Below are 24,186 nucleotides of genomic sequence, written 5' to 3'. Positions count from 1 at the left end.
CCTTTATTTCTTCCTTAAGCATGCTTCTGTTTCTGTGACCTCTGTTGGTGTCTATACTTCTCTAAGTCTTACACATTCATAACACCTGCCACTGAAGATCCCAGACCCCTTTTGGCTCTGTTAGGGTCCAGACCAGGACTCAGGTGAACTAGGTTTCTAATACCCCAAAGGCTCTTAGGTAGCTGTGATGGCTAACATGGATCTTGACAGCATCTGGAATCACAGGAAACAAACCTTCAACGTCTCTAAGACGGATTCTCTAAACTGATTGAGGTGGGGAACCCCATAGTAATTATGGGTAGCACTATTCTGTGGCCCTGGGTCCAGGAGAAGGCAAGCTGATTACTAGCCTTCAGTTTTTCTGCTTCCGGGCTACAGATACAATGTCACTTCTTGTGTCATTCCTGATGCCATGACTTGCTGCTATGCACACCCTCAAACTGTGAGTCCTTCCCCCTTTAGTTGCCTCTGTCAGATGCTCTGCCCCAGAAACAAGAAAAGTAGCTACTAACTGGAGTGATGTTGTTGCTGGGATACATCTGACCAAGTTCGAACTGGTTAATGGGAAGAATGTGAAAAAGTTTGGAACTTGGAGCTAGTAAAGTCCTAGAATACCATAAACTGAACTTAATAGGCCATTCTGATGGTAGTTTAGAAAACAATAGTGTTGGAAGAAATGTTGACAGTGTGAACATGGGGTTTCAGAGGGAATAGGACTGTTGAGAACTGAGTCACAGGCCATCTGTGTGGTAAAGGACCTGGGTACATTCTGCCTGTGTCCTGAGACTTTGACTGAGGCAGAATTTTAAAGGAATCAGCTAGTTGTAGGGCAGAGGAACTCTCAAAAGATCGCTCACTGTGCTTACACAGGTCTGCGGTGAAAAAGCAGTAGGAACAGCAGGCAGAAATGAAGCATATGCCCTTTGGAGGGGAGAGGGTGGAATCCGACATTGCAGAGAGGGCTGACGCTGAGGTAGAAGCTATATTTGTTAAGGAGACTAGCACCATTCTTGAGACCCTTTCTGAGCTGCTTTGAGACAACAGGAAAGCTCTCCAAAAGGCAGAATCCCATGTGTTGAAGACGCCTTCTGAAAGCCAAAATTATTTGAAAGGAGAGAGCCTAAACTGAAAACTACTGAAGGCATTACTGACCCCAAAACAGCCACCCCGGGGAGTCTTTCCCACAGTCAGTCTGAAAAACACAGAAGCCATTGCTTCTAAGATCCAGGGGGTCAGGCTGAGTCTTGAGCTAACAGCAAAACTAGGCATGTCCATGTGGCACGAGGTTTATAGTCATGCTGAATAGAAGAGCAAAGGGGTCATCGAGGTTTTTGCCAAGGTTCTATGCATGAAGGCCCTGAGGAAACATTGTATGGGACTAGGAAGATGTAGCTTAAGTTAGAATGGAGATGCCAGGATGTCGGAGATGATAGAACCCTGGGATGTCTGCCAAAGAAAGCTGTAGGCATGAAGTGTAGCTGGCCTAAGAAATAGGATATGTGTGTGTAGGCAGAGAGTTGGAAGGGTAGGGCTATCCGAGGTCTCACTTTATAGCCCTGGCTGTCCTGGAATTTACTATGTAGACTAGGCTGGTCTTGAACTTATAGAGCGCTCCATCTGCCTCTGCCTCTTGGGTGATGGAATTAAAGGTGTGTCCACTATGCCTAGTCTTTTGGAATCTAGATGATTGTTCTATCGGGAGCCCTGGATAATTGGCAGAATTTTATGTTTACCTTGCTGAGTTTTTGTTTTTTTTCTTTGTTCTGATATTTCTTGTTATTCTGCATTCCTTCCTTTAGGAATGAGAATTTTACTGTGTGTCATTATATATTTGAAGTGTGTAACTTGTTTTTTGATGTTATAGAGGATCACAGTCAAGAGATTGCCTGAGTCTTAAAAAAGACTCTTGACGTACACATTTGAACTATATTAGAACTTTTTAGAGGCAAAGGGCTGGAGAGATAGCGCAGCTGGTAGGAGCACTTGCTGCTCTTCCAGAGGATCCAAGTTTGGATCCCAGCACCCATGTTGGGTAGCCCCGTGACGACCTGTAACTCTGGCTCTGGGAGATCCAACGTCCTCTTCTGGCCTCTGCAGGCACCTGCATACAAGTGGCGTACGTCCCATCGACATACACAAGCACATTTAAGAATAAATCTCACAAAAGGACTGTGTGTGTTTATGAGTTGGACTGAATATACTTTGCATGATGAGATGGCCATGAGCCCGTGGAGACAAGGGGTGGAAAGTGATGTTTTGATGTCAAGTTGACAAGGAGTGGACTTGTGGTTAATATTGATAACTAACTTGACAGGATCTAGAATCATCGCTGGGCATAGCCATGAGAATGTCTACATTGGGTTTGAAGAGCCACCCTTGATGTGAGTGGCACATCTCATAGACTTGGATCCTTGACTATAGCCTAAGGAAGAAGCAAGCTAAGTATCCGTGTTTATCACTCTGCTTTCTGACTGCCGATGCAATGTGACCAGCTGTGTCCAGCTCAGCTGCTGTGATTTCCTGCCAAGAGACCCTCATTCTATGAGACCCAAATAAACATTTCCTTGCTTACGTTGCTTTGGTCGGCATTTTCTCACAGCAAGAAGAAGAGCATATAATAGCCCAGTGTTAAGGAGAAGGCAGGAGAAGGCCGGCGGGCTCAGGGTGTTCTACTGTCCACAATCAGCTTGGACTCTTTTCCAAACACTGATTTATCAGAGTCTACCACTTGCTGGAAGTCAGGGGAATAGCGTTGTTTTTGCTAATTTGGTTGTCTTTGTTTTCTGTTTGTGTTGTGCTGGGGCTTGAACCCAGGCCCTTCCCCACACTAGACAAGCATTCTGTCACTGAGCATTTATTTACTCTTGACCCTATAAAAAAGCAAGCAAGTTTAAGTTAGGAGCAAGGACTAACTTGGATGTGTTCAGTAGTCACTGTGTAGAACTTACCAGCTGCCAGTCACTCCTTTATGGATCATAAAAATACTCACCCATTTAGAACCCCCCAAGCCCCATGAGATAAATGCTTTTATCCCTCACTTTATATGTGCTATAGTAGTGACTTTTCCATTGCTGTGATAAAATAACACAAACAGTTTAAGGTAGGAAGAGTTTATTTTGGTTCAAAATTCAAGGATTTCCCATCATGGAAGTTGAGACAGCAGTGTGACTCAATGGTCACATTGTGCCTGTAGTCAGTAGGGAGGGAGCAATGAACTCCCAGCCAACACCCCCTTTTTATGCAGTCCAAGACACAAGCCAGGGAATAGTGCTGCCCTCTTTTAGAGTATGTCTTCCCACCTCAGTTAGCCCAATCAGGATCATTGCCCACAGGCACGCCCAGAAGACGGCCTCCTTGGCAATCCAACCCCTTGTCAAGTTCATAAGCAATATTAACCATCACAAATATAGAAAGAGATATGCCAAGAAGGTGAATTAGTTGGAAAATTGGGTGGTGCTGGCACACACCTTTCATCCCAGCACGTGGCAGACAGAGGCAGGTGGATGTCTGTGAACTTGAGGCCATCCTGGTTGATGAAGTGAGTTCCAGAACAGCCATGGTGGTTACACCAAGAAATCCTGTCTTGAGAAACTGAAAGAAAGAAAGAAAGAAAGAAAGAAAGAAAGAGGAGAGGAGAGGAGAGGAGAGGAGAGAAGAGAAGAGAAGAGAAGAGAAGAGAAGAGAAGAGAAGAGAAGAGTGGGTCAGAGCTGGCTTTCCAATCCAGGCTCCAGAGTCTGTTCTCTGAGCACCTAGAGAGAATGGGCCTGGAACTTTCTCCTCTAGATGTGTGCAGCCCTCCTGCAGAAAGGCCCTTGCAATTGGTCACCCGCACACCCTCTCCTCGGAGGATTCCACCTCCACAAACTCCACTGGTTTCTCTTTCTGCTCCATCTAACATCTGGCCCATGCTTCCTGACTGAATTTGGCTCTTGCCCCAGGAGAGACCTGCTCCAACCCTGTAGGATTAGGAATGCTGATAAGGAAGCTACCAGAAAAGGCAAAAGCATCATTTGACAGGGCCTCTCTGCTTCACAGGTCACAGAATGTGGAGTCCCCTTGCTGGCCCACCTGTAGCCCAGCCCCTCTTGCTGTCACTTGACTCTTCTTGCCTAGCTGTGACATGTTCATAATCTTTCACTAGACCTTTGAATTTACCCTTGCATCTTCCAGTCTCAGCTCACAGAGAGCCCGGGAGTTAAGCCCAGTTCATACAGCTCTTCAGATGTCCTCTTGCACGCCCGAGTGACAGCCCTCCTCTGTAAAGGGGATATGGCAAGGCCGTAAGGTGCTTACTGCACTGTTATGATCATGTGAATTTGATCCCCAGGAGCCAAGTGTATTGGCTCACACTTATCATCCCAGTGATGGAGAAGGGGAAGGCAGGAGGATCACTGGGACTTGCTGGTCAGCTAGTCTAGCTAAATCGCTGAGCTCCAGGTTCAGGGAGAGCTCCTGTTTCAAATAATAATGTGGATGCCAATGGAAGAAAACTCCTAACACCAACCTCCGGCACATGCATGTGTACACGACATAAATCTCCACAGAAGGCTCGTCATGTTTTTGGTCCATGTATTTCAGAGTTGACAGTTCTTGAGGGCAGGGCATTTGGTAGGATGGAATTTCTGAGGCAGGTTTTCAGGATTTGTTGGGGTGTATACAAGGATTTAAAGTATGCAGTCTGCCCAGCCCAGAGTTCTGCAGACTTCTTCCATGAAGTGAATATTGTATGCAGAGCACACCGGGTTTTGAAATTGTAGCAGAATGTTCTGTATAGTCGGAGAATGAGCTATGATAGCCATACTTCTAGTTTTCATGAATAAGTTTAGTAAGTATATAGCAAACCCAAATAAAAGAATAAATAATAAATGGATGGATTAGATAGTTGGATGGATGGATGGATAGAAATATATAGATGATAGGTAAATAGGTAGGTAGATAGATGGATAGATAGATAGATAGATAGATAGATAGATGATAGATAAATGTATGATAGCAAAAACTTCATCAAATCAAACACTCAAAACATCCAGCTGAAATTAACAAGGGAAATCCCTCTACGGCAGCTGGCTGGAGTTCCCAGGCAGTGCAATACTCCCCGGGATGAGGCTTCCAAAGCAAAGAACAAATAGCAACAGACAGAGACAGTATCACCAAATGCAAGACTTGTGTAATCCAGCAGAAACCACTGGGGAAGTTGAGGCAGTCAGCTGGAGTTCCTGATTGAGCTTTCTGTCCATGGATGAACGTTACCAGGCTGCACCAGCTTCTCTCCTGCCTGCGGGCACATTTATGTCATGGGATAAACAATAGAAACCTCTCCTGGAAATAGTTTACATTCCAGCTGCTCTCCAAGGGCTCAATGCTTTTACTCTCGGACTATTTGGACTATTTTGCTGTTCTCTTCCCTCCCCGTCACAGTCTGAGGGGGCATCCCCAGACTTGGGTCTGAAATGGGGGTAGGAGGGCATTCCTGCTTCCAAAATCAGCCTCTCGGGGAGATCAAACAACAATTTAGGAATAGAATGCACATCACACAAGAAGGCAGCCATAGATAGTGTGAAAATGGCATGGTTGGTCTATGAGCCATAGCTTTCTGGTCCCTGAGAGAAGGGAATTAGGGAGGGAAACTGTTGTGGGCACTCTTGCAGCAGAAGTGGCGTGCCAGCAATTCCCATGTATGATGCTAAATGGATAACGTGTACCCTGGACCTGTACCAACGGAGGACACTGCCTCTCCTACACACCAGAGACCATGAGTGGACAGAAACTGATGGATAGGATGCTGTCTTGAGTAAGGATCCCTGTAGGTGTTGAGGCCACCATGTTCACCCCTGACCTGCTCAGACAGCTGGCAAACACCTTATGTTCCCTGATGAAGCTCACGGCCTCACTACCCCTTTTTCTGGTGCCCTCAGAAAGAAAGTCCAAAGTAAAGCCTCACTGGGTTATGTGTGGCTGCAGAGGGGCTCAGTGTCTGGGGCCTGATGCTAAGCAACACTTAGGACGTCCTTGCTGGAGAGGAGCCTCGAGGAATCCTATCAGATGTGCTGGACTTACTTTGATTCCTTTGGGACGCCTTCTCTTTTCTACTCTGAAGCATCTACATCCTGTCTCTTCGTCTTCGCCTTCCAGCTCCACCAGGGAGCTTTCCCAGATTGCTCCCTTTCTGAAGTGTAGTAGGAGGAGCGGCAGGCTGCGTCCTGCTGCCTGGCTAGCTTATACCTGAAATAACCACACAGAAATTGTATTAATTAAATCACTGCTCGGCCCAAAAGCTCTAGCCTCTTATTGGCTAACTCTCACATTTGATTCAACCCATTTCTAATAATCTGTATGTCACCACGAGGTCGTGGCTTACCGGGAAAGATTCAGCATGTCTGATCTGGCAGCTCCATGGTGGCTCAGCTCTGTCTGCTGCTTTCTTCCTCCCAGAATACAGTTCTGTCTTCTCTGCCCTATCAGGCCAAGCAGTTTCTTTATTGATTAACCAATGAAAGCAACACAAATACTGAAGGACCTCCTACACCACTGAAGTCTTGACTGGGGTCACTGTATCTGCTCCCAGCTTATCTTCCTAGTTGTCTACCACTGCCGTTGCTACCCTCCCTTGGGATCCCTGTCTCCTCTGAATACTCTCCAGAAGAGTAAATTAGAACCCAGACACAGTGAAAACAAGGACACCAGCCCTTATTAGCACAACACATGGCATATGAGAGTTGCTCAGAAAGTGTTTATTAAACCAGTGTCACTGGGTAACTGTCTCCATAGCTACCTTATGCATCCGTTATGTTCCATACACCCTCTCTAAGAAGTGTGAAGAAGCAGAAGCCTTTCCCTTTTAGCATGGGAAAGGCTACTTGTTTTCTCTGAATGGGGTGGGTTAGAACTTCCTGTGTCCTTCAGGTTCCATTTGTAGTTAGGGTTCAAAGTTTCGTGTTCCAGCAACTTAAAAGAAGCCTTCAGCCTTACCTACTGCCACTGGAGGGACATGGGCCAAGCTTGTTTGGAGTCTAGAAGTTTTGGTGACATCCCTAGGACATAGCAATTGTCTCCCACAGGAAAAGAAGAACGTTCCAGATACTGTCATTTAAATTTTTCTAGTGCTCCCAGATTGAGGGGATGGGCAGAGACGACTATTGTAAAACTAGGGAGATAGGTTGAAGGTGACATTGAGGACTTAGTGCCCCATCACGTCCCTGCGTAATGACCACCTATAAAGGGGATGGGGGACAAGAAGGAGACACGCGTCCTCAGTCTGCTCTGGCCACTTCTCACCAAGTCCATCTCTCATCCCTTTGGGAACCAGCTCTGATCTTTTTTTACCCTTCTTTTTGAGACCTGCCATCAATGCCCAGAAGTCCATCCCTGTGCAGCACCAGGCTTGTTGCCAGGAGTTATGGCCTTTGATGAGAGGACCTATGAGGTATCCTTGGGGACAACCAGAATGAACCATTCTGGCAGCCCAGCCAGATTCTGGTTATGAGCAAAGCAAGCCTTGGTTACAATCAAAGCATGTTTGTGGGCATTAAAATAGATAGCAAACAAGAGCGGCGTTCTCTTTCCACCCCAGACCTCTGCCTCCTGGAGAGGCTCTTGGGACAGTGTCTTGATTTTGATTTCCCCAGGTTTTCTTTATCTTCAGAGTCTCCATGCCATGGAAGACACCCCCACCCTCTGCCCAATCCCGGATGGTTCTTTTTTCTCCTTTCCTTACAGGTCATCTCTAGCAGACACGCTGAGCAATCGCCTCAGCACCCAGACAGCTCATTCATGGCCAGAGTAAGAGGTGCTAAATCTGTAGCCAGTCAATGACAGCTGCGGCGGCCAGTCAGTAGGGACAGTCTGCCTCAAGTTCTGAGTCAGCTGTGCTGGGCAGTGAGCTTAGCCCCAGCATCCATCATCCTGAGGCGTCCAGGCTCACAACCCTGCTCTGCCTCCCCTTGCTATTCCTCGGGGCTGTCATTTGGTAAATATGTGATATGCTTACAGTGCACTGATCTCTGCCCCTAAGGATCCAATCTCCTGGTACCAGAACTGCCAGGCTACAGACAGAAGAGTGGTGTGGAACTTTGACCCCCAGGGCCTCTGGAGAGTACATCCCCCCAACTGCACAGCTTTTAGGTTTCTGATGGAGTCTGTCCCCACTGTCCCAGTGAACCCGTGTGGCTCTTCTCAGTGGAGCAGCTGCACCCGTGTCAGGCGTGAGTTGTCATGTAGGAGAGCCCAGGCTCTACTTTCTCACTGTTGGGCCTCAGCCTTGTGACTTACTGCCCCGTCACGCCTTCCTGTTGTTAACATGTGATTTTTCAGGCCACTGGCTAAGCATGTCTTCCTCACTGTCCTGACAAGTTTTGTGTCAACTTAACACAAGACAGAGCCATGTAGGAAGAGGTAATTTCAAGTGGGAAAATACCTGCATCCAATTGGACCATAGACAAGCCTGTACGACATTTTCTTGATTAGTGTCTGATGTTGGAAGGCCCAGCCCACTGTGGGCAGTGCTACCCTAGCTGGGCTGTATAAGAAAGCAGGCTGAGCAGGCCATGTGGAGCAGGGCAATAAGAAGCACCCTTCCATGGTCTCTGCTTTAGTCCTTCCTTCCAGGTTCATGCCTTGGGTTCTTGCCTTACTCCTCTTCACGATGGACTGTGATTGGGGACTAAGCCAAACAAACCCATTTCTTCCCAAGCGTGCTTGTTCATGGTGTTTATTACAGCAATAGAAACCTAACTAAGACAATTCTCACCTCTCCTTTCCCTCTGCTCCTGTCTCTACCTCTATCTCATTCTCTGTCCCTTTGTTTCCGGTGGCTACAGCCCCATCCAGCTGACCTTAGCTGGCCTTCACTTGCTGTGGAGTCAGGCCAATTGAGCAGAAGGGAGGATGGGGAAGAGTCTTTGGAGCCAAATGAGCACCAAGAAGATGCTCAGCTGCATCTTCCTTCACTACAGTGCTGAGTTAGGTTCAGTGCAGGAAATACACCGTTGATCCTTGCCCCAGAGAACTCTCCATCAGTGGGTTAGACAACCCCTCCCAACAACTACTTAACTGTAGAACGAGAAGCCTGGCATGGCAGCAGAGCCTGTGGCCCTCACACGTACACATCCAGCCCTGGGCTTGCTCACCACTTGCACCCATGCTGGTCGTCTCTCTCCTAGATTGTGTGGGTGAGTGACAGGCCTGTCCTACCTCCATCTACCTTCCTTCCCTTCAATCTGACTTCCATCCAGAAGCTGGAGAGCTCCTTTAGTGTTGTGCTGTGTCTCATCATCTTTCTGCTCAGTACCCTACAGTGACTTTCCATTCAGGGTCAAAGCCAAAGTCACTTTCATATCAGACCTATAGTCCAGCATGAGAGCCACCGCTTGCCGCTCCCATGAGCAACTCCTTCCATGTTGTCCTCTGACCTCACACAAGCACTGAAGCACACCTCCCAAAGTAATAAACAAGTAAGCAGATACATGTGGTTTTAAGTGCCCCGAGTGCCAGCATCACGTAAGGGTGGCACATCCCCTGTGAGGTGGGATTCTTATTTTGTTGGTAGGGAATTGAGAATGAGAGGAGGTGAAGGTAGGGAGAGCACTAGCTGATGATGCAGGATCATTGGGAGTGGAGCCAGGTGGACAGCCTTCTCCTCTCTAGACGGGGCCTTGACCATGTATAGAATGAGAGAGAGACAGAGAGACAGAGACAGAGAGAGACATACAGACACAAGAGAGAGACAGACAGACACACACAGACACACACACACACACACACACACACACACACAGAGAGAGAGAGAGAGAGAGAGAGAGAGAGAGAGAGAGAGAGAGAGGCTCTCTCATGAGCAGAGGACTCCTGCTAGGGCCAGTTGTCAAAGGTGGGAAGTCCTTATTTGGCTCTGAACCCTTTGCTGCTCTGCTGCCCAGCTGCCCAGCTGCCCAGCCTGCCCCGGCTGATTCAGACCCCCGCAGTGTGCTCCTCTCTTAGGCTTCTTTTCCTGAAACCCTCCTGTCTCCCACCTCCCAGCACTTAATTCTGGAAAGTGCCCAGGGAATCCCCCAACTAACTTGGAGTGGCCTCAGGGACCACCTGTCTGTTAGATGCCTGTCCCTGGACTGACAGGAGTCAGCTGAGTCTCACCAATGCCCATGACGGAAAAGGACTTTGGCGTCTGGTGGCTGATTTGTGCCTCTGATCGGGACTCACTTGACAGTGCGTCCACACAGTGGCTTCACAAAACTGAGAGTTTGAAGAACTGAAGAACCACGAATGTTTGTGGTTTCTTAGTCCATGAAGAACCAGCCAGTAAACAGGCCCCCTCCATAGCCTATGCTTCAGTTCCTGCCTCCTGGTTCCTGTCTTGAGCTCTTGCCCTGGCTTCCCTTCATAATAGACTGTGACTTTTAAGCCCAACAAACCCTTTGTTCCTCCATGTTGATTTTGGTCAGAATTTTAAGACAGCCAGAGAAACCTAACAAGACAGAAATGCTCTTAGGTGCCAATCGTTCAAAAAACAAAACAAAACAAAACAAACAAAATGAATACCAAGAACTATTTTCAATTCAATGAACAAGAACAGATCCTCTTTTCAGGGCTTTTACCTAAAAGTGAGAAGAGAAGCAATCAGCACTCGCCCTCATGTAATCATCATACATGGATAAGATGGTTTGAATGGCAAGAGCATTGCTATGTTGCCCTGGCGATCAAAGTCCACACTGAAGATCTGAAAATGATCGGGCTAAGCAGAGATGATGCTGTGCAAGCATCTTGCCTGTGACCCATAGGGGAGAACAATTAAAGGAGGCACCAACAAGAGACCGGAACACCGAACACCTGGCACAGTTACACACGGCGCAGGCTTTATGCATGCTAGCTTCCATCTCGGCTTCAGAGAGTAGCTGTTGGAGTCTATCACAGCAGTAACAGATGCTACCCACTGGTGACCTGACAGTGTCCCCTCGGGAAGCAGCTGTCTGCCTCTGCCATCACACATGGGAACTAGGGGCGATCAAGGAAGGGGCCTCCTGTCTTCCAGCTCTATAGGGTCCTAGCCTATCTCCCAAGGGCAAACTTTCCCAAGAACTAAAGGGGTGCAGTCCTCCCAGGCCAGCTCCCTGCTGAGTCCTCAGCCTAGCCCATCTCTGGTACCCAACACTAGCCAGAGCTCCAGGGCCAAGCCACTGACCGGGGATAGGGTTTCAGCTGATCTTTACAACCAGCTGCAGGCAGCTAGGCTGCTGGGAATCTGGGAAGTTGGTGCCAGAAGGGGAACAGCTGATGCTAAGGAAGAAGCCATGCTCGGGGCAGGGGCATTAGGTCATAGGATCTTTCCCCCGTGATCCTGGTCCCACCTGGCCAGCAGGGGTGAAGATCCCCAAGGACAACTCATGCCCCCTCTAGGCCTCAGCTTCTACACCAGGCCCACTAGGCCACAAGCTTGAAACCATCCCGGAGTGTGCGTTCAGGCTTAAGCACGGGAGTTGAGAGTCCTTGCCCTTGGTGCCCCCAGTCTGATATAGAAGACACCGCCTCTATCTTCAGGAGTGTCAAGCTAATGGATGGAGACAAGGCAATACCTGGGAGCTCTTTCTAAAGCAGTATATTTTATCTCTCTACTTATGCACCTCCCACGGCTCCCCAGCCGTTCTCAAGTGAACACCAAACGCCGCAGGAAAGTACAGAGGACACGTCAGCCTTGCTCCTGGAGCCCATAGGATGGGCGCTCTTGCTGGGCTCTTTCCTGTTTTGTCAAAGAACAGGGCGGGAGGCCCCTATATGGTGTCTGCTAAGCAAGTGGTTGACCAGGACTCTCTTCATAAAGGGAGCTCCTCAGTGCAGAGTGGGAAGGGAAAGGGTGGATAGCTTCTCCACATCCCGGGGCTCTGGCCTCGGGGAAACAGTAAGTGAAGACGACCTGGGTGGAGGCTCTGTGGAGAAAAGTGTCATGGAAGGAGAGGTACTGTCTGTCCCTTGGGAAATTTCCAGGACTGAGGGAGACAGAGCATGCCTCTAGGACAGTCCTGAGACACAAAACTGAAGTGACTGAACGCAGTCTTGTGGAAATGCCACTGAATCGAGGGGGGGTGGGTGTCACACGGCAAGGCCAGCATTTCGGACAGGAGGGCGAATGAAGTCAAGGGAGAGGGCAGCTTGTTGAGCTGGAGAGCAAGTCAGGTGAGGAGGTGTCAGTGGGCAGGAAGGCTTTGAATGCTATAAAAAGCTTATATTAGTGGTATACGAGCTCCTCGTGTGGGCGGGAGAGCCAGGAAGAGAGAATCCCTGCCAGCCTACCCCAGACAGAGTCTGTTTCTAATAACAAGTGCTGTGATTTTATAGGAACGGGCAGAGGTCTCATGAAATGCCCAACTGTACATCAGCAATGGTGTCCAGCTGAGCTGGCTAGTGTCCTGTGCAGCAGGAGGGGGACAGTTACCCCATCAGTCTGATGGAGACGGAGGGAACAGGTTTTCAGAGTGACCTGACGCTTGGTGCCTCCATGGACTTGAACCTGGCTGCTTAGCGCTTCTCCCTGCCATGTCCTGGTACCTGGCTCAGAAAAGGAGGGAGCTGCACTGGATCCACAGAATGCCACTCAAGGGTGCAGGGTTGGCTGAGGTCCAGACCCACTCACTGGCTGTGTGAGCTTTGTGTCTTAGCTTCCCCTTCTGTAAATGGGGTTAGCAATTATTTTACTTTAAGGGTTTGTTGTAAACAATTACATTGGCTAATAAGATTTTTAAGACTTTATTTATATTTATGTGTGTATGTGTTGTATATCTGTACATCTATGTGTAGGAGAAGGTGATCAGAGACCAGAAAAGGGCACTGGATGCCTTAGAGCTGAAGTTATAGGTAGCTGTGATCTCAGGTTGGGTGCTGGGATTCGAACTCTGATCCTCTTCAAGAGCAGCAAACACTCTTAACCACTGAGCCTGTCTCTCCATCCCCTAAATAATATATTTAAAGATTCAAAAAACAGTCTGGCATGTAGCAAGAGTTCTATAAAGGTCAAATACTGTCCTTTTATTGTTGTTAGATGCCCCATGAGGCCCTGTCCAGCTCTGATCTTTGGTGAGAACCTTCACTGAGCTAATAAACTGTACCTATAAGTGACTTCACACCTCCTACAAACTACGCAGGGACCCTGCCCCAGCCTCTCCTTTTTGGGAGTGAAGAGAGTTCCCATTTACAGCCCTGAGGCCAGCAGGGCTTGCTTGGCGAGACCTTTCCAGTTTCTGTACTGCTGAAAGCAGCTTTGTAAGGGTGAAAGTGCCCTCGGGGGTCTCCGAGATCCCCATTTCTTTGAGGCTTCACTACCCTGAGGCTGTGAGATACACAGTCTGATGATGACCCATGGGCTGGACTGAGATCAGGAGGCACAACTTCCTGAGATGGAGCTTGGAGTCTGGGAAGGGTGAATGGTTCTATGGAAGTAGTAGCCCTAAAACATCCTGGACAATGACCAAGGGAGGACAGGCGTGAGACACCGGAAAAGATGTCTTCATCAGGCCTCACAACTCAGATGTCCTGGGTGAAGGCTGTGGTGAGCGGAGTCTTGCGTATGAGCTCCCTGATGTCATCTTCTCGGGGAACACATGGTTTTCTGCTTCTCATGAGAATCCAACAACTACCCTCCATGGTGTGTGTGTGGTGTGGTGTGTGGTATGGTGTATGTGGTGTATTGTGTTGTGTGGTGTGGCACGTGGCATGGCATTATGTGTTGTGTTGTGCAGTGTGTGATATGGTGTATGTGGTGTATGATATGATGTATGTGGTGTGTTGTGTGTTGTGTGGTATGGTATATGTGGTGTATTGTGTGTGTGGTGTGGTATGTGTTGTATTGTGTGGTGTGTGATATGATGTATGTGTTGTGTGGTGTGGTGTGTGATATGGTATATGTGGTGTGTAGTGTGTTGTGTGGTATGGTGTATGTGTGGTGTAGTGTGGTGTGTGGTATGGTGTATATGGTGTGTTGTGTGGTGTGGTATGTGGTGGTGTAGTATGTGTTTGTGTGTGGTACATGGCATGTGCGGCGTACATGCTTCCTCCAGGCCTTTTACTAGAACTTTGCTTTAAAAAAAAACCCATCTCCTTGAACCCATGGGGCTGAGAGGAGGATATGGAGCATCCTGGGTTGTCTCATCCAGCTGAGCAAAAACATTTTACACCACAGCATGGTGCAATAGTGACCCGTGAATCAAGTTACATGGAATCACCTGCTTTTCAAGCCTGTGGAACTCAGGCAGCAAACCCAGGACTATTGGATGCTAGCACTGGGAAGTCAGAGACCCTATCAGCCATTCTATGCTGTGTGGAGGTTAGAGGGCCCCAGAGGGGAACCTTCATGGTGCCTGGGCCTCCTGCTGCTCACCATAACTGGGAGATTCCCGGGACGGGCTGGGCACTACGTCCTCTCCCTCCTGGCTGCCCCAACAGGGAACACTATCAATCTCTTGCACAGGGCCCCCTGCACAGTTGGAGGTTCTCACTTTGACATGGCTCACTAAATGTTACTGAGTATCATATTTGAGAATACGCTATGAGGTCAGGGGCGTGACTTGACTCCTGTTGTTCCACGGAGACCCAAACTTCCCTTCTTACTGCAACGAGTGATGCCATGCACAGAACAGAAACACCCTTAACATGGCTACCCTTAAAACACGGGACATAGATGTTAGCCTGTAGTGAAAATCAACTCATGGCCATCCCTAGACCTTGGAGAAGAGGGCATCACCTCCCCAAGGACCAGCAGACATCTGAAATACTATGGGTCGCTTGGAGGCCATGTTCATAGCCTCTCTCCCACCTCCTACCATAAGCTGGGATGCTTGGCAGCTCCGTGACTGGCCTCCTGGAGACCAGATTCTGTATCTATCTTTTATCGTCCTCCAGTTCTTTCTTTATGCAGCCAGGGTAAACGTTGTTAGAACCCAGTTGGATTCCGTCATCACTCAACAGCCTTTCCCAGAAAAGTCAGAATCCTACAGGGGCTTCCAGACCCTATCTGTCCAAACTCAGCCAGGGCTGCCCTTTCTTAGCTTTCTATCCTCAGGCATACTTGGCTTGCTCTTTCAGAGACTGTTCACAGTTTGTAAATGGCTGGTCAACATCTCTCTGCTCCATTAGACTTCATGAGCAGAGGACCCGATGTTTGCTTAAGCTTGTATACCCAGGGCCTAACAGTGCCTGAGTCTGGGGTTTAGCCTTTGGGTTCCGCGCTTTAGTCTCTCTGGGTCTTGTGACTCAATCTCAAAGTTTGTTGACTGTTTGGTACCCTTATGGGATACAATTATCAAAAGGACAGTGGCTTTATGTATCAGTGAGACTTACTATGTCAAGGGTCCCATGGGATGAGCTTAACTGAAAATTGGAGGCCGAGCGTGTTGAAAATGCCCCCACTCAAAGGGGTCATATAAATGAGGAATTGTAGAGCAAATGTACCTCAGCTGATCTGGTGAAGAGCTTAAGACTCTGCAAACATGAGCTGGACCAGTCGATGCCACGGGACCCTTCCATCTCTGGCCTCCCCCCAAGCTGGTCCCTTAGCCCTGGGGGCCTTGCCCTGCCAATCCTGGGCCAGAGGAGGAGGAGATGGGATGAGTGGGAGGGGCACAGAGAGCAAGCAAGGCTCCTGCCATGACCTACATCTGTTCCTGCTCTGCCTGTCCACCACCAGACGCCAGCCGGCTCAAAGTCTCTGGCAGCCAGCAGCAGCTGGAAAGAGGGAGGAAGGAGTGTGAGGAGGCTGGAGGCTGGTGGGCCATTCAGGTGAGTGAGCGCTGCGTCCCTGTACCTGGCTTTGCAGCTGGCCTGGGAAGGGCAGGGAGGGAGGCGCTGAACTCTGCTCAGGAAAGAGCAGACAGTAGTCATGAGACAAGCCCCAAAGATATCTGGTTGACTGACCACAGGCTGGAGTGCATTTTGAACACCTCTTAGGGGACCCCAGTATCCCTGGATGAGGGAGTTTCAGTGGGTTCTGTCTGTGTGGCTCTGCCCTGGGTCTGGTTTTTCCAGGCACTGCCTGGTGGAGAATGCCCTATGATAACCAAGTTAAACAACTTGTTTTTAAAAAATTTATTTATTTTCATTTTATGTGCATTGGTGTTTTGTCATGGGTGTTGGCTCCCTGGAACTGGGGTCACAGACATCTGTGAGCTGCCACATGGTTGCTGGGAATCGAACCCAAGTCCTCTGGAAGAACAGCCAGTGCTCTTCAGTACTGAGCCATCTCTCCAGCCCCTAAGTTAAAAATCTTACTAGCAGTTCAGAGTAGCAACCTTCAGGCCAAAGCAGTCGAAAGGAACCCTATTTGATTCTTTCTTTCTCTTGAGAAGTTTGAGGTAGCAGGGACCTAGGCTGGCAGAATGGAGCAGGTTCTGGGGCAGCAGATGAGATCATAAGAAAAATCTGGGAAGAGTTAAGGGAGACGCAGCTCGGCCCCGAACTCAGTGTCTGGTTGGGATAGGCTGAAATGAGTGCATTTGTTGGTAATAGTATGGAGTCTTCCCAAATGTGGAAATGAATCATGGAGGGAAGAATTAATCCCCTGTCCCATCCCATCTGAATAAGTCTACATCCCTCTGTTCTCTAGGCAAACACTTCTCTCATTAGTCATTGGGTTTGTACTTCTTCTAGATTATTCCCAAAGTAGCAGGATACTGGACCTTTGAGGACCACAGGCTCCTATTTCTTTGCTTCTTACCCGGACCTGCAGGAGGCAAAGGTAAGGGGCTAGATTATTCTTGACATGTGACAAATAGCTTCAAGATCTACTGGAGCTAATGGTGATGGTGATAAGGAAGGTGGGTGTGCCAAACTCCACCTCCAGTGTGGCTGGGGCCAGTGCTTCCCTTTGTCAGATACTGACCTGAGGGAGGGAGGAATGGGAATCTTGGGGTACCTTCCCACACTTAGTGTAGCCATCTGAGCCTGATTGTCCAAGTTGTCCCCTCTCCTGTCTACCCCTGTGACCCTTTTCAGTGCAGTGGCTATGGCTCCTGTGGTGTCTGTGACCGCTCCAGAACGCAGTTAGCACACTGTGGCATTCCTCCACACAGGGAGGCCATGACTGGGCTGGAGTGGGGGCCAGAAGTGGCAGCAAGTGGGCAGTTGTGGAAGAAAGCATATCAGTTGGAGTGTGGAATCTGCTCGGTCATGTGTGGTTCTGTACTGATGGCTGGGTTCTTTGGGCAGGAAGTACCTTGGACCACTTGGCCATGCATCAACCTCTCAGGAGGTGGGATTGATGGAGGATTCTCGCAAGTCTCCCTTTAACTCATTCATAGGTCTCATCCTTCCCCAGAGCCAACCCTGCTCCTTCTCTATGGACAGTAACAGATGGGTGCAGTAAAAGAAAGCTGAGGGGAGTGGATGGGGGGCCTGTTTGGAAGAAGAGGACACACTCCTGTTCATCTGACGCTGTAGTTCACAGGGAAGAGGGTGGGTTTCTGATGATCTTATTGGCTTGGGGAGAGCGGATCTCCAGAGTCACTAAACCAGGGTCTTAGCTCCACAGACCTGGAGAGCTGAAGGATTCCACATTGGTTACGATGGGAGGTAAAAGGCTCTGGGACTCCAGTAAAAAACTCAAGAGTTTGGTGGGGAATCTGCTTTCCAAAGTTGAGAGGGCACTGCTGTTGAACGAGTCTCCTGAATGAGGTTGGTCTTACTCTCTGAATGGTGAAGAGCTTAGGTCCCACCAGGCCATCAGTACAGTGTGCAGTCCAGACACCATGGTTCTCTTTCCTCAGACACTGGGTAGCACCTACTTTTTCCCTGGAAATGCCCCCAGGAAATCGGTCTAATGGAGCTGTTCTAGGGGGTGGCAGGAAAGTGATCATTTTCATTTGGGGTGTTAGACAAGCTCTTAGGGGCATCACCTATTCCCAACATCCATCTTAGATCCTGGCTGGAACCCGTGATGATGTAGCAGAGGTAGGCTGACATTAACCCAGGCCTTTCACGAACAATTCATCTGCCACCCTCAGGAGATCAGTTTCCACCCTCAGAAGAGCAAGGAGAAGCTGGAAGTATGGCAGGTAAGAGAGCTAGCTGCCCCTCCACCCCTCACTGTTCTTCCTCACACGGGTAGTAGGCAGGGAGGAAGTTCAGCCCAGGGTTCTTTGAGAAAGCACCATCTCCGCTCCTTCAGTGTGGGCTTTGCTCGGCTTTACTGAGCCTCCACACAAATTGACCTTCTGCTTTCTGAAGCGTGGCCCTTTCCTATGCTCCTTTCCCTAGTTTATCTCTACTGACACACCCAGAGTGTTCCAAGGGGCACACAACCAGAGAGGAACTACCAGATTCCCACTAGAAAGCTTAAAGGCATCCTTTGCAGACAACGGGTGGGAGGGAAAAGTCTGCCTCGACAGCTAGAGGAATGGGGGACCTGGTTCCCTAACTGGGTGGGAGGAAGATCAAGATGGACTCCTCCTCCCCTCTCCAGGAAAGCCCCCTAAGAAGTCCTCCATCCCTGGTGTGAGCATCCGGCAGCTGGTGAATGAGATCCCTGAGGGCTGCAGCACACCAGATTTCAAGCAGAAACCTGTCACCTTGGCTCTCCCAGAGGGTGAGACTGTAGTGGATATTGCCGAGGGTGTCATGGTCCCTGCTCTCCCCCTCTCCAGAAAGCACAAGGAAGAAGGCTTGGCCACCTAACCTTTCTATCCCGCCTACGTCCATTACCTGTGCCTCCATCCTTCCTATATTCAGTGGTGTCTGTCTTCCTGCATCCCTAGGAGGGACAGAAGCCCGAGGAGACTATGGGGAAAGGGAGCAAGGAAAGTTCACACTATGTAGGGGAACAAGGGCTGGCTGATACTAGCTGGGGATCAGGCCCCCAGGTTCTTTTCTCTCCTTTTCCTGCCTCAAAGTCATCTACAGGAAGAGGCTATGTAAAAACCTCTTCTCCCAGGGCAGAGAGGGCAACTGTCAGTAAAGTCCCTGCTATGCAATCCTGAGGACCTGAGCTTGGGTTCCTAGGACCCACATAAAAAGCTGGACACTGAGCCGGGCAGTGGTGGCACACGCCTTTAATCCCAGCACTTGGGAGACAGAGGCAGGCGGATCTCTGTGAGTTCAAGGCCAGCCTGGTCTACAGAGTGAGTTCCAGGACAGCCAGGCCTGTTACACAGAGAAACACTGTCTGGACGCTGGGTTGCACACAAGTGTGCCTGTGGTCCCCATATTGGAGAGGAAAAGTGAGCAGGATTCCAGGGCCTTGTTGGACAGTCAGTCTGGCCAACTGATAAGTTTAAGGTCTTCAGACCCTATCCCAAAAAATTAGGTGGAAGGGCTGGAGAGATGGCTCAGCAGTTAAGACTACTGGCTGCTCTTCTAGAGGACCAAGGTTTGATTCTCAGGACCTACATGGCAGCTGATATCTGTAAGATCTGTTCCAGAGGATCCAATGCCCTCTTCTGGTCTCTGAGGGCATCACACACACATGGTGCACAGACATACATGAAGGCAGAACACCCGTACACATTAAAGTGAAGGAAAAATGCTGAAAAAAAAAGTGGAATATGAGCAAGGAAGACACCTTGGCTTCTGGTCTCTAGACACACATACACATATGTATATACACATGACTGTGCATGCATGTGTGAACACACACACTCACATATACACTCACCACACACACACACACACACACACACACGCACACGCGCACACACACACACACACACACACACACACACACACACACCTTTTCTTCCAACCTAAAGAGCCACATGTCTAGTGGTCCACAGGCTAGGCTCAGAAGTGCCATTTTAAAAGGCCACGCACACAGTAGCACCCAGGGAAGTGGTGTTCCTTCCCTGGCCATAAATCCTTGCCGTAAATTTTAGTTAACGTTCTGGTATAAGAAAAATAATGGTATGGTATTTTACTTTTCTAAATCTGAAACAAAGTCATGAGACACAAGGGAGGGCCCTGGGACCTTCAGATTCTTCTGCTGAGATGTCCCTAGCAGGAGGCAGCCGGGCTTTGTGAGGGTGAAGTAGCTCCCACACCATTTGGCCCTGCATGGAACTGCAGGTCTCTTCTGAAGCTGGAATCCTACATCTCAGGACCAGCTCCACTGAGTACCAAACCTTGCCAAGTTTGCCTTGCCCATCCTCTTAGCAACCTAACCCACAAATTCGCACACACTTCCTTGGTTTGGGAGACTTCTTAGCCTCCTGATGCACCCACTCTCAAAGGAATCTGCCTCCCACTCCAGCCCTGCTTACTTCCCCCACCACAGACCACACAGCCACATCCTTCTCTTGGGGACACCAGGCCTCTGCATGGCCAGCACTGCTTCTGGATACCTGGAAACTGTTTCCACCTGACATCATGAGTCCTGAGTCAAGGGGATCAAAGTTGGGTACTTCCGAATCAAAGTTGGGTGCTTCTTTTGGAATAGGGAGCTGGGATGCCTGCAACAGGGAGGATGTTTAAATCTAAACAACACCTATTGCCACTCAACCCCCAAGCTGCTTCCTCCTACCACAGGAAAGAATGCCATTTTTCGGGCGGTGGTCTGTGGGGAACCTAGGCCTGAAGTGCACTGGCAAAGCACCAAAGGGGACCTCTGCAACTCCAGCAAGTACCAGATCTCCTCTGCCCCTGGCGGCGAGGAACACGTGCTGCAGGTGAGCGCTGCAGCCATTCCCATCCAGGGTTCATGGATCACTTCTTAGTACTTTGAATTCTTTTTTTCTTTAAAAGTTTCTTTTTATTTTATATAGCAGCCTCAATTCCCCCTCCTTCCCCTTCGACCACCCCACCTCCTCCCATCCTCTCCTCAGAGGGGGTAAGGCCTTCCTTGGGAGAGTCAAGAAAGTCTGGCATACCAAGTTGAGGCAGGATGAAGCACCTCCTTGTATCAGGGCTGAGCAAGGTATCCTACCATAGGGAATGGGCTCCAAAAATACAGTTCATGAATTCAGGATAAGTCCTGGTCCCACTGCCAAGCACCCCTCCCCCAACCCTCAATAGATCAAGCACATAGCTGTCACCCACATTCAGAGGGCCTAGTTTGGTCCCAGGCAGGTTCCCCAGTTGCCAGTCCAGAGTCTGTGAGCTCCCACGGTCCCTTAAATTCTTAAGAGCGTCCAGTCCCCAGGGGAGGAAGAGATCATTCCTCAGTTGGGTCTATTCGACTTTGACCCATGCTTCAAGGTCTCCTGAGTCAGGAGATGCCCTGGTAGGTTTACTGAAACCTCTGCTAGCACACCTGAACCACACCTGAGTCACAGTTGCAGGCTCATCACCTTGACTTTGGAAAGCTAGCTTCTTGCCTCTTTTGGCCTCTATTTCCTCACCTATGGAACAGCAGAATCACAGTCCATAGTCTAAGGAGTTGTAAAAATGAAAAGTTCATATAAAGGGGTTAGCCAGTGTCCCACCTTAAATCGAGCACAGTCCTGACATTAGCACAGTTCCACTCGCAGCTTTTGATCCTATGTTGCTGGAAAAGCAATGTGCATCGAGCAGAAACGACACACTGAGTTTTTAATTTTTCAGTTAGATCTTTTCATGGGTTAGAAATACACAGGTGCGAGCCACCCACTCTGAGCAACGACAGCAACCTGCAGCCTCCATCAGTCAGAGAATAACTGTATTCTATAGCATATTGCATTCACCGAATTACATGAAGCATTTACCCCCCCCCCCTTTAAAAATGGTCTTAATCATCTTGCCCAACCACAGGCTCAGGGAAGCGCTAGTTCATATTAAGGCTAGGGCGAAATTTGTAGGTTAGCTGTACTAAATGCATTTTCAACTGATATTATTTTCAGCTTACAGGAGGTGTACTGGAATGTGTCCATCTTGTCACCAAACAAGCAGCATCTACCCTCTCAATCGATTAGGGTTAATATTAGTGACATTGGAGACACTAACTGTGAAACACAAGTGTCAGGCCCTGGACCATTTATCACAGAGGACATGAGTTAATCATGACCATTCACTACTTTTTGAGCTACTATTATCCCCATCTCACAAGCTCAGAAATTAAAATTCATAGAGATCAGGGAACTTGCCCAAGGTCCCATAGCTAGTAATGCGGGACAGAGACAGTCTCCAGTGCCAGGTTCATCTGACACACAGAGCAAGCTCTTCCTGCGACTCATATTGCCTCCAATGGCAAGAACATCCTCTCTCTGCCCTGATCCAGAATTTGTTCTGATGTCTGCATTTCCTGATGAAGACTGTGAGCTCCATGGGGAAAGAGTACATCTTCATACTTCCAACGTAGTGCACGGAGGAAGGGAGTGTTAGCCCTATTCCCTTGCCCTTGGCCTCTCCACAGATCAACAAGCTGACTGGAGAGGACTCGGATCTGTACCGCTGCAGAGCCGTGAATGCCTACGGAGAAGCCACGTGCTCAGTGAGGCTCACCGTCATCGAAGGTGGGTTTGTCCCTTGAGCCCATCAGCCTGCAGGGCATCAGCTTTCTCCAGAGAACGCTCACAGAGGACCCGCAGGGTGGCGGGAGGAGAGGGAGCACCCGGAGGCTGTGCTGCTATTTTCCAACGGCTTGCTGGAGCCTTGGCTCCACCCAGCGGCACTCAGTTTGTAAATTCCTGAAAGGCACGCCTTCAGCCACACCCTGTGGGAGTTGCTCTGAACAGGGCCACGCCCCAGGTGTTGGTTTCTAGTCCTGAGTCTTCTACTCGGTCACTTTCTTTTCCCTCCTGGGTCTCAGTTTTCCCACTCTACACCAGATATTTTGGATGGGTCTACATCAGAGGGAACAAACAGGCAGCATGAAGACTCAGTCCTATCTCACAGATGGTTTTTGTTTTGTTCGCATGCTGTTTGAAGACCCTTGCACTTTTTGGTTTGTAATAACTGGAAGGTTGATACCTCTTGAGGAAGCAAACCTAGGCTCTCAAGTATTTATCTTGCCTCTAAGTACCAGAACAGCCCAAGAGAAGTCCAAGAAGTAAAGATATGAAATTGCTTCACAGAGTAAGAAATTCTGAGATTAAAGTCCAGGGCTCACTCTACCGCTCTGACTGTCCTAGGAGAGCAGACTCTTTTTGTCTCACTGCTCTGCATCCTTAGCAGGCTGACTGAGCACTGCAGATCCAAATTTAATCCACACTTGAATAGGAAGAGAGGGAAAGGGGTGGGGGCAAGGACGCTTGCCTCTCTCCTCAAGGAAGCAAAAGCTCCAGACTCAAAAACTAGTCACGTTGGTGTACATGTCATCGTCTAGAACTATGTCACATGGTAACTGTTATTTGCATGAGGAAAGCATGTTGAGTTTCCCCAGACCTTCCTTTGGAAGCAGGTGGCAAAGAAGAGGATTATGAATGACCAAGGGATTAGTCAAAAAGCAGAGTCTGATGTGTTTGGCAGTTCGGGTTCCATCATCTGAACTGGCAACTCTCAGATGCTCTTTGGATGCCCTTGATTTTGCTGTGGTTGCCAGTGGCCACTTCCCGTATCCCTGCCACTTCCCTGTAGACATGTGAGTTTCCACCTTGTCCAGTGATGCTCACAGTGAAGCTTTGAGGTATCAAAGCTCATGGAAGGCCCTCAGTCTCATCTCTCCCTTCTGCTGAGATGTTGTGTCTTAAAGGACAGAACAGGTGGGAGCCAGGGCTTTGGGACTTGGCCCATTTCCCAGAGAGACCATCCAAGTGTCTTGCTTCTCTCCCTGTCTGTGCACACCACCTCTCTCCTCTCCTCCTTGGATGGTCCAGTGGGTTTTCGGAAGAACCGAAAAAGGCAAATGGAACCTCAGGAGGGTACGTAGATTGGTCAGAACACTCCCCTGTGGCCTTTGCATGCTGCTCCCCATCTGGTATAACCACACACACCTTGTGGGCATTAACGATTTATGGAAAAATAAATCTCAGATCACCAGCCCTGGACCAGATAGCCTTGCTTTGAACCCTACCTGGAACTCAAGACGTATTCCTTATTTTCTAGACCTCAAGCAAGAGCTGATAGACTTTCGGAAGATGCTGAAAAAGAGGTGGGTCTTGGGCTGCCTGGAGGATTTGGAAGCTCACAGGGTACCCACTTCAGCTCCTTCCATAAGCAAACTGGGTTCACCCTCCACTTCTGATAAAAGGAAGGAACCAGACTGCCACCAGTAGAAGGGGGGCCTGAAGAGCGCAGATCTGGGTGTCCTGGATCTGGCCACTTTAAAGCTTTGTACCCTTGAGTCAATATTCTTTTCCCTCAGCCCCCTTTGC

At 49.1% G+C, this 24,186-nt stretch overlaps 1 protein-coding gene across 1 annotated transcript in view; it reads left to right on the top strand.

Annotated features, from left to right (window-relative positions):
- Positions 1-15,622: 15,622 nt before the first annotated feature.
- Positions 15,623-24,186, top strand: part of Igfn1 (immunoglobulin like and fibronectin type III domain containing 1) — a 31,525-nt gene continuing 22,961 nt past the window's right edge. Inside the window, exons 1-8 of the mRNA XM_041648682.1 lie at positions 15,623-15,754; positions 16,967-17,087; positions 17,974-18,024; positions 18,432-18,554; positions 20,486-20,625; positions 22,287-22,386; positions 23,689-23,733; positions 23,918-23,963. Of these exons, the coding sequence (XP_041504616.1) occupies positions 15,623-15,754; positions 16,967-17,087; positions 17,974-18,024; positions 18,432-18,554; positions 20,486-20,625; positions 22,287-22,386; positions 23,689-23,733; positions 23,918-23,963 (758 nt within the window). The remainder of the gene's footprint in view (positions 15,755-16,966; positions 17,088-17,973; positions 18,025-18,431; positions 18,555-20,485; positions 20,626-22,286; positions 22,387-23,688; positions 23,734-23,917; positions 23,964-24,186) is intronic.

The sequence above is a fragment of the Microtus oregoni genome, unplaced genomic scaffold, assembly GCF_018167655.1.
Source record: "Microtus oregoni isolate MIOR12 unplaced genomic scaffold, Mior012 000003F_ref0000135, whole genome shotgun sequence".
NCBI lineage: Eukaryota > Metazoa > Chordata > Mammalia > Rodentia > Cricetidae > Microtus > Microtus oregoni.
Note: the sequence above shows the minus strand (reverse complement) of the source record. Positions and strands in the feature narration are given on the sequence as shown.